Source organism: Aegilops tauschii, chromosome 2 (genome assembly GCF_002575655.3).
Source record: "Aegilops tauschii subsp. strangulata cultivar AL8/78 chromosome 2, Aet v6.0, whole genome shotgun sequence".
NCBI classification, from domain to species: domain Eukaryota; kingdom Viridiplantae; phylum Streptophyta; class Magnoliopsida; order Poales; family Poaceae; genus Aegilops; species Aegilops tauschii.
This window is the reverse complement of record NC_053036.3, coordinates 580,645,698-580,656,234: the sequence shown is the minus strand read 5'-3', so window position 1 is coordinate 580,656,234 and position 10,537 is coordinate 580,645,698. Positions and strand designations below refer to the sequence as shown.

The 10,537-nt window shown below is 53.9% G+C and overlaps 1 protein-coding gene across 1 annotated transcript; it reads right to left on the bottom strand.

Annotated features, from left to right (window-relative positions):
- Positions 1-5,452: 5,452 nt before the first annotated feature.
- Positions 5,453-7,294, bottom strand: LOC109736821 (UDP-glycosyltransferase 72B1). The gene has a single exon (XM_020296041.4). It carries the CDS (start codon positions 7,045-7,047, stop codon positions 5,608-5,610), a length of 1,440 nt encoding a protein of 479 aa, XP_020151630.1. The 5' UTR covers positions 7,048-7,294; the 3' UTR covers positions 5,453-5,607.
- Between the last annotated feature and the right edge of the window lie 3,243 nt (positions 7,295-10,537).

Sequence of the window (10,537 nt, the reverse complement as noted above, 5' to 3'; positions counted from 1 at the left end):
CTAACGAGCTCGATATTCTGGGAGGTTGATGTGAATTAAATTCTAGCTATTCCACTGAGCCAATCTGGGATGAGTGACTTTGTTGCATGGAGGTTTCATAAATATGGCTTTATCCTCGATATGGTCAGCATATCATATGGAATGGGAGTCTCATTTTGGGGCCTCTATTAAGCTTGTGGATGGGTCCGGATCGTCAGTTTGAACATGGTTGGGAAGGATCCATGGAAGTGTCACTACCAGCTAAGGTAAAAATATTTGGGTGGAAGTGCCTACATGTAATCTTACCATGGAGGTTGAGGAGAAGCTCCTGGAAACATCGGTCATGGTTATGGCTGTGGCTATGCACCTGTCCTCCTCCCACCCGATGATGGTTGTTTTCCAGCCTCCCACGCTGTCGATGTTCCACTACTTGTCAGCATGGTTGACAATAATGGTTATGAAACATGGGGGAGGAGCTTCCCGACATCAATCCTTGTGCTTGCCATTGATGTCAAATATTTTTCATGTATCTCTGTACTAACATAAAAACATATACAGCCAAATGGATGCTTTTGCGTTTGGTGACTTGCTTCAGAAGAAAAATACTTATAGGCACTTAAAGGGCATACCAATATTCCTAACGTAATGATTCAAATGGATATATCCTTTTGAATTGACGAATCAACACATTCTTAAGGTAGTATTGTATTAATTATTTTAATACCAAAATGTTTTAGAATGATCTAGAGTGATCACTATACATGGCTAATCACGTGTTGTTTTTAGCACTTTTTAGTAATAAATTGGATGATATACCTAACATATTTCGACATACATGCTTTGTTTTTGCTGCAAGAAGGTGGTACAGCCAACTTCACATGATCTCCCATTTCAATGGTATATCAGATATGCCCCCGTTAGTGATTCCGCAAGTGACGACATGAGTAGGTTATTAGTAGTCAATAGTAATTGTTTTGTAAATAAGGATTGATCCATCGATCTTTACTTGGACGACTCTCTTTAAAGATGATGTCACTCTTCATATGCTTACAATGAAATGAAGGATTTAAAGCCCATGCCCTAGCCTGCAATAGTTAGGCAAATTACATCGTTATTTACTATTTAATACTTGTTCTTTCATAATAAAATACTAATGGCAATTTCTAGAGGATACTAATGAGATTTAATACTTATTGTTCACATAATTAAAAATTTGCGAATACCATGACATTTTATCAAAATTAGGTACTTTGCAGTGGCATATGTTAAATATCCAAATCACTGGGCTCGAGCTAGGTTCCACTAGGCCCAACCAAGATTGAGGCCCATGCACTTGCATACAATTTTCTCTCAAAAGCCACAATTTCATTATATTTTTCAAAGTATTCATGCACACGCATGTAAGATTAAATGTTGGCTGGCTACACTTAGGTCATCGAATTTTTATTTATTTTAAAGAAGTATGATAATTCTAGGTTACACCCAATTAGCTTCGGTTTTAAGGATCTTCTATCTAGTTTTTTATGTTTTGGGGAAGGTTTTGGTCATTTTAATTTGTCTTTTTTCTTCTCCGCCTTTGTCAGCTTTTTTTTGTCGTTTCGGTTTGGTTTTATTTTCCTTTTTTTGTTTTTATGTATTTTCTATTTTCCTATTTTAGTTTTCCCATTCTTAATTTCTTTTTTTACATTTCCTAATTCATGAACTTATTAATGCACTGGTTAGTGTAGACACATTTTTTTCTATGTCATGAACATTTTTTAAAATTGTGGAAACAGTTTATTACATTTCCATGAGAACTTTTCAAAAATATTTATATAATTATAAAATGTTATGAAGTTTTTTTATGAATAGTATGTGCTTTTTAAAAAAGTTGGCGAAAACAATTTCAGACTTCCTTGATATTTGAAACAAATCATGGACTTATTTAAAATGTGTGATCACTTTTTAAATGAAATGAAATTTTTTATGTTTGGTGTAAATATTTTTTTCAAAGATGAGCGAACAAATGTTCCTATTTCGTGAACATTTCTAAAAGTGATGATTATATTTTTAAACATGTGAAAATTTTACAATTGTCATGACTGTTTTTTGAATGGTATGAAAGTTTTTAAAAATTATGCAAAATATTTTTTAAATTTCATGAACATTTAGAAAAAATACCATGAACACATTTTCAATGTGTGAACATTTTTTAAATGCACAATTGTTTCTCTAAACCATTCGAACAAACATTACATTTCTTGAACATTTCCTTAATGCGTGGTGATAAAATTCAAAATTCAATTTAAGTAATTTTTCCATATCATAACATTTTATCAGAATATAAATAAATATAGGAAAAGAGAAACACAAAAAGGAAAAAAAACTGTGTGTAGGCAAATGTGAACTTCACCTGGATGTGGGTGAGTCGACTTGTCACGTGGCTGGGCTTTACCTTTGTGCAGTGCGCGTGTAGGCGAGCACGACTTGTAACTTGCAGTAGGCGTGTTATAGATGCTCCCATCTAAAGGACCAGCTTTGTTCATTAATTTACGAGTAATTGGGCCTGTTGAGTTGGAAATCCGGCCTGCCAATGGGTTGGTCTCCAGCAACAATTTGAATCCAATTACGACTCCGGAACACAGAGGGAAAAAAAGGAGATCTCAAAAAATAGAGAAGAAAAAGGACGGTGAGCCGAGGGCTCAAGGCACGGGAGATCAAATCAACTAAACACTCGCAAAAAAAACTGATCAACCGAATGATGGCCAGTGAGGAGGGTTTATTCAATCGGTACACCACCAGATGCCGCGAAGGCAGCAACGTCCGCCGGCGAGGAGTGTGTGATGAAGCAGTGCTAGCATGATCCGACCTCCGACGAAGAAGTGCTGGTTGTGGTATCAGGGATCAGGCGAACTCAGAGGAGGCGGCATCAGGCGGCGAGTCTCCACAAAAGATGATGCGCACCATCAGAAGGAAGGCGACGTCGGAGGAGGAGGCACCATTTAGAAAGATGACCCGGCTGCCGCAGGAGGATGTCGTCAGATCCTTTCATGGGTGACGGATGACAGTCGCATCCCTGAGCGCCACACACAACCATGACCTGATTCCGTCGCCGGAAGAGAAGATGGATGAGGAACTAGTGAGCCTCTATGACGAGGCACGCCTGTTCTATGAAATTGGAGTGAGATACACGAAATTTCAGGCCTCGATCCGTAGCGAGTATGAGAATCATGGTTAAGTAGTCGATGGTGACTTCCTCGCTAAAAAGACAGAGGGTAAATCATGCTTACGATGATTTTAAGTTAGAGCATCGCGTTTTTTCTGCCTTACTATGAACCCTGTCGGCTGTCGTCCATGTATATCACCGGTGGTGGTAAAGCCGAGTACTGTATAATATACGGAGTATTTCGTTGCGTTCTATACATCACTCTGCCATGCTCTGTTCTTACCGTGTAGAAAAGTCTGGTTGGAGCTTGAAGGCCGTTGTGACAATTGTGATGTCTGATATTTAAATTGTGGCAAATCACACAACACAACACATATTTATTGGGTCACCTCCTTAGAGCATCTTCGACAAGTCAAGAGCAGCCATAAAACAGTTTTTTGGACAGCTGCCTTATTAATAGGGCTGCTGTTGGAGATGCTACTGGGGTACTCAGGCCAACTCCATCGCGCGACCCTATCTTGTCCGGCCCCATCTGTTTGGGGTAAAACGGACAAACGAGACGGCCCAGCGCGCGACGGCCGGACCCATCTTATCCGTTTTATGTCCGGGCCGACCCATTTCGAGCGCAAACTTGCACCGGGTTTGGATCGTGGCGGACACCAAACGGACGCGCGCCTCGTCCGCGTCGGGGCCGCGTGGCAGGCGGCCACCTACCTCCCACCCGCCCACATCAATGCGCACGAGCGGGCGGCCCCACCTGTCATCCGCACATCGAAGGGTCGCCGTCCTTCTTTAAGTGGGAACCGTGGACCGATCGTCGTCCACACTGCCCCACGCCACCCCGCGGCCTCCTCGAAACCCGATAGCGCCGAACCCTAGCCCTCCCTTGTCCTCGAGCTCGCCGGCCGGCCACCTCGAAGCCATGGGCTTCTGGAACCGCAAGGGGAAGCACGACCGTGAGGCCGGCTCCTCCTCGGGGCGCCGCCGCGGCTCCGTGAAGAAGGAGGAGCCCGCGTCACCGCCGCGCTCCTCCCGTCGAGCCCCAGCGTCGGCCCCCTTCACCATCAACCCTAGGCCCGCCGGCGAGCGCGACCGGCAGTACCTCGCGGCGGACGTGTGCCGGCGGTACTAGGATACGAGGACGCCGGTCCCGTGGAGCGACGTCCACCTCCCCAACGGATGGCACCTCAGCGCCGACCGTGTGTCGATCCCGCCAGTGCCGGCGAGCGGCCGTGCGCGCCGCGATGAGATCGAGTGCCGCCGCCGCCTCCTCCCCGACGACCTGTTCTACGACGACAGGTACGCCCCCGACTCGGTGCTCTGGGACACATGGCTCCAGGACGAGCACGACACGCGCCGCGCGTCCTACTTCGCCGGCACGGTGTCGGGGTCGCGGGAGGTGCGCGGGCGTACGCGGGTGCGCGGCCTCACGCCCACGCCGTCGCCTTCCCCGTCTCCGTCACCCCCTCCACCTCCTCGCATGACAGCGGAGGAGGCCCGGCTCGTGCAGCGTGTCATGGATGACTCCATGTACACCCACGACGAGCACCAATGGGACGGCTTGGAGGAGGCGATGGCACTCTCTGCCGCCGGCGACGTCGCCTTCCCCGAGCTGCAAATGGTGGCCGTCAAGGAGGAGGAGAGGAGGGAGGAGGCGATGGAGGAGGAGCCGGTGGCCGCGTTCCACCCGGGCCTGGTGGGCCAGGGGTGGGGCTGGTCGTGCACTGCAGAAGAGATGGCCGACGCCCTGGGGTGCGTGAACTGGCGCCCCACGCCGCCGCGGTCACCGGAGCGGGAGGCGTCGCCACGGGAGGAGTTCGTGCAGGCACCTCCCGCCGTCCAGCCCGCCCCCGTCTACCACGCACCGCCGGCCCATCTCTGGACGCCGCCGGCCTACGTGGACCTCGTCAGCGACGACGACGACGCCGGCGGCCACTAAAGACGGCAACAACGACGACATCGACGGGCACGGGCAGGAGCGCGCTGGCGGCGGCCGTTTTTTATTTTCCTTTTTATGTTTATTATTAATTATGTCAAGTTCGACGTGAAAACTGGGCCGTTTTATGGCCGTGACCCCCTAACTAAGTTTTAAGTTTATTAAACTGCGCTTATTTACTTTTTTAAGTCATTTTATTTACGTTTTGCTATATTTTTAAATCATGTCCAATGCGGACGTGATTTAGGGTGCGGCCGCGTGATGGGCGCACGCACAACCTAACGGACAGAGGCGGACATGGGCGAACCCATCGACGTCTTAAAAGGACAAAATCCGGCCCAAACGGACGTCCGTTTGGGGTCGCGTGGTGAAGATGGCCTCAATGCAGCGCAGAAGGGAGGAAAGGTGACCACCGGCGTCGCCGGCCACGGTCATCAAAGTCAGACGAGCCTTTTATTAATGCGGCACAAACAAGCAAACATGCACCGCCGATACACACAAGACGCCAACAAACAGCCATGACCGCTTCCCCTTGCACGTCCGTCCGTTACTTCACCTCGGCGAGCGTCACCTTCTTCCACGTGGCGGCGACCTGCTCCAGCGCCCGGCGCGACGACCCCTCGGGCGACCACGCGCGCGCCGCGGCCTGCTGCAGGTCCCCGGCCTGCCGCCGCACGGCGCGCCCCTTGTCCGCCCCCTCCATGAGCTCCTTCACCACGGCCGCGATCTCGCCGCGCTCCCGCGCCCGCGGGCGCAGCGCCACCCCGACGCTCCCTTCCAGGACCACGGCGTTCATCCGCTGCTCCGCGTACAGCGGCCACGCCACTATCGGCACGCCGGCCGACGCGCTCTCCAGCGCCGAGTTCCAGCCGCAGTGCGACACGAACACCGCCGTCGCCGGGTGGGACAGCACGCGCACCTGAGGCGCCCACGCCGCCACGGCCAGCCCCTTGTCCGCCGTCCTCTCCAGGAACCCCGCGGGAAGCCACGCCAATGGGTTTTGCTTGTCTTCATGGTCATGGCCGTCGTTGCCGTCCAGATTCGGCATCCTCACGACCCAAAGGAACCTGTGGCCGCTCGCTTCCAGCCCGGCGGCGAGCTCTGCCGTCTGCTCCACAGTGAGCGACCCGCCGCTCCCGAAGGAGACGTACACAACAGACCCAGTCGGCTGGCGATCTAGCCACTCTATGCACGCGGACGCGCCGGCGGCTTCGTCGGAGCTTGTGCTTGGCCGGACGAACGGGCCCACGGGGAACACGGGCGGGAACGCACCTCGCCCTGCCGCCTGCTTGAACTCTTCGACGGTGGCGGGCTCCAACTCGTAGAAGGTGTTCACCAGGATGCCGTCGGCGCCGCGGTAGCGCCGGCCCTCCTCGAGGAGGTGCGCGTAGACCGGCTCGTTGCTGCTCTGGAACGAGCGCGGGAGGTCGGTACGGCGCAGCGAGACACCGCCTGGGAGACAGAGAAGCTCGGGGAGGTCGCGGTACTCGCCGGGTGGAACGCCGTCGTGGAGCTCCACCGTGGCGCGCATGAGCGCGATGGTGGTGAGGTTGCTGGGCACGAAGACGTACCCCGGGACGCCGAGCTCGGCGGCGAGCGGCAGCGCCGCGGAGCAGAAGAAGTCGGGCACCAGCGCGGCGAGGGGGGCGCCGACGGAACGGAGGATGGCGCGCAGGTTAGGGAGGGAACGGTGGACGAGCTCGAAGAGCACGGTCTCCATGGAAGTGCCGGCGAGGAGGTCGTCGAGTGGGACGGCCGGGAGCGCGGCTGTGGCGACGCAGGCAGGGACGCCGGAGAGGGCCTCCGCGGTGGACAGGTCGGTGAAGGTGACGAGCGTGGCCGCGAAGCCGTGGTCGTCGACGAGCCGCCGCGCCAGCTCGGCCAGCGGGATGAGGTGGCCGGCGCCGGGGCTGGCGAGCAGCACGACGTGCGGCCGCGGCGCCAGCCGCTCGGTGGGTGCCGCTAGCTCGGCCCGTGTCGACTCCATCGGCCGGATCACCGCTCACCGGGACACAGTACGGCTGCGCAACTGGGTGGGGTTGCGCGCAGAAGGTGGTACTACGCTGTGGCAAACCTTTGACGATCTACGGGAAAGCAGTGGAGGATATGTATGATATGAGAGCCATCAGGACCCAGGCTTAAATTGTTAGTTTCTGCTAAAGTTAGCCGCCTCACCGTGACCTAAATTATATATTAATCCTAGAGTAACGCACTGATGATGCGTTGATGAAGTTAGCCGTCTCGACACTGTCAGGATAATGGTTATTCAACATGATGGATGGAGTTAGCCGTCCTCTCACTTTAAGTACTAATAATGCACCGAACGCGAACAATGAATGCGATGATGCTCTATACCCCGATGAACTTTTGTGTGGCATCCTCAACTAGTGCGCCGAATAAACTTCGGAGGCACTTGACCACTGAGTGTGGCCAACAAACAAACATAGGGTTGTTCTAAAAAACATAGGACAGGGTGATTTGGGTGGACGAACCACAACCACATTGGAGCTAACGGCATCTCCGACACTCAACCCCAAAATGGACACGGACCCCGAAACGACGCGACGCTGCCCGTGTTCTTGTCAGCGATCTCCTGTGCCACCTCCTCGTTCATCTACACCGCGAACGCATTGTAGCGGCTCGAGCGTGCGCGGCCTCGTACGACGCTCGCTGCTCGTCAACGAAGTTGGGTTCTCCGTGGTCATGACCGCCACGGCCTCCTCGCTCGCGCGCTCTCTGTAAATTTGGCCATCCGTCAGCCAATGGTCCTCGAGGAGTGAGAGGTTGTACCGTCGCTCCTCTTGCGCCTGCCAGAACCCCGACACCGCTACGGCGTTGGCTGCACCTCCGCCATAGCGGCGTTGGTGCGTCTGCGCCTGCTCCATGGTGAAGCCGGCACAAAACGTCGTGGGCAGGACTATAGAGTCGTAGTTAGAGGCCGCCCCCATGGTCCAGTCGTCGGAGACCTCTATGCGCCTCGCACGGTGGTCCTGTCGGTCGGCCGCAAGGACGGGCAACTCATGCTTCTACTCCATTGAGAGTCTCCCCCACGACATGCTAGAGCTTGCGGTCATGGTGAAGGTGGTACACGAAGGAGGATACAAAGCGGGATGGTGGTTGGTGCGGTTTGTGTCGGGCATGTCCTCGTTTAAATAGCGGATGCTGGCTAGGCCAAGTGGCGGGGTGTGTCAATGCCCGTGCCGGAGTGGATTTCTAGGCCGGCATGCCTGTTTAATGCCGGCAGGAGGACGGACATGCTGCCCGTTTGAATGTGGTAGACATTCATCCCGTCTCGTGCACGCACGTCGCTCCAGCATTGAACAAGCGCAGAGACCGGGACGTGGCGTGGACGGCACTCTCGGCCAGTGCGTCGCTTCAGTGCCGACACTAGAGAGAGGTCGTGTCCGCTTTGCAGCCGCATGAATGTGCGGCAACTACTTCACACGGGAGATGGCGCGGGTGCGGGAGAGGGTTTTGTGTGGGACCAGGAAGTCAGACGCGTGCGTGGCAGTGGTCTGGACGCCCGCAAAGCAGACATTCGGACCACTCCATAAATCGATGGTGGTACCGCGTTGGATGGCTTGCGGCGTCCAGATGTGTGTGTGACAGTGGTCTGGATGCCGGCAAAGCCCCCCGGTTTGCATGAAAACATGCGCTTGGACCACACCGCAAATTGATGGGGTACCGCGTATGCCTGAAGTCGGACGTGTGCGTGGTAGTGGTCCGCACGTGGGGTTTTGTGGTAAAACAGACGTCCGGACCACTCCGCAAACTGATGGGTACCGCGTTGGATGGCTTGCGGCGTCCGTACCACTCAGTTAGGACATATACGGCCGGTTTGAGTATCAACGCTGGTGTCGGTGTCAAAACCGACGGATCTCGGGTGGGGGGTCCCGAGCTGTGGATCTAGAATCAATGGGGAACAAGGGACGAAGAACACGGTGTTTACCCAGGTTCGGGCCCTCTCGAAGAGGTAAAACCCTACGTCCTGCTTGATTGTATTTGATGTGTATGATATGGTTACAGAGTCGATCTACCCCGAGATCAGGCGAGCTAAACCCTTCGTTTTATATAGGCAGCGACAGGGTTAGGGTTACATGCGATCGGTTACAATGAAGGAAAGATCATGTCTAATCTTGACTTGGAGGTCACACCACGACTCCGAAGATCTTCTATCCGTCCACGGGTCCGTACTCTAGTTGGGCTCCATAGCAGCCCTTCAGTCCGGCCCGCAAGCAATGGGCCGGCGTCCCGAGGACCCTTAATCCATGACTTCCTCAGTAGCCCCCGAACTAGCCTCCAACGCCAAGGCTTGTGTCCGGCATCTGCATATCTCACAGTCTTCGGCTTCCGAGCCGAGTTCTCCATCTCGTCCTGTGCGTACTTGGAGTTGAGTGGTGTCCGGAAGCCGGAGCGTTTCCTTTACTTAGCCTCGAAGGCCAAAGTGCTCAAGTGTGACAGTGCCCACGTCTGACAACTTTTAGCGAAGGGTCACATCCGGTCATAACACCGAGCGGCTGGAAGTTCTCGATACGCGGCTCGAGGCTGCCCCTCCATTGGCACGTTCGTCAAGGCAGAGATCGTGCCCCATTTTTTAGGGGATATGATCAATGATTTCAATCCCCCCACCCGCGCGTAACGTCACGAGCGTATCGGGAAGTGGAGAGACCCGTGGCATGAAAGGGGAATCCTTGGCCCCTCCGCGGCCTATAAAAAGGGGAACACCTACAGTTATCATCTTACGCCTTCTTCCACCTCCTGCTGCTGCCCTTCCAATCTCTAGAGCTCCAGCGCCCTGCCTTGTTCCTCCGCGGCGAATCCCGTCCCAGTTCTTCCCTAGCTTCGGCCATGGCCAGATCTGGTGCAGATGACAAGTGGGACGCCTCCAACTTCACTAACAACGACATCGATGAGTTGAAGTGGGCCGGCTACTTATCGACCGATATCGCCCACCGGGCCCCCGAGGAGGGCCAGGTCATCCCCACGCCCAAGCCACGCGAGAGGGTAGTATTCCTGCCCCACTTTATTCGGGGACTGGGATTTCCTCTGCACCCGTTCGTGAGAGGGTTAATGTTCTTTTATGGGCTGGATTTCCATGATCTAGCCCCCAACTCCCTCCTCCACATTTCGGCCTTCATCATCGTCTGTGAGGCCCTTCTGCGAGTTCAGCCGCACTTCGGCCTATGGCTGAAAGTGTTCAATGTCAAGCCGAAGGTGGTCATCGGCGCCCAGGCGGACTGCGGCGGAGTGATGATCAGCAAGTTGACCCGAGTCCAATGGCCGGAGGGCAGGTTTACTGACACCGTCAAGGTGTGGCAGAAGGAGTGGTTCTACATTACAAAACCAAGGGATGCGGCCTGGACGGCAGCTCCCGAATTCAGATCCGGCCCCCCAACGAGATTGACCTCGTGGACCAAAAAAGGCCCTAACTGGGGGTCCGCCGGTGAGGTGAAGATGCTGGAGGAACGCGTCATCAG

What these genes read in the sequence shown, in the direction of transcription:
- LOC109736821 (XM_020296041.4), bottom strand. Translation starts at nt 7,047, where the DNA reads ATGGAGTCGACACGGGCCGAGCTAGCGGCACCCACCGAGCGGCTGGCG.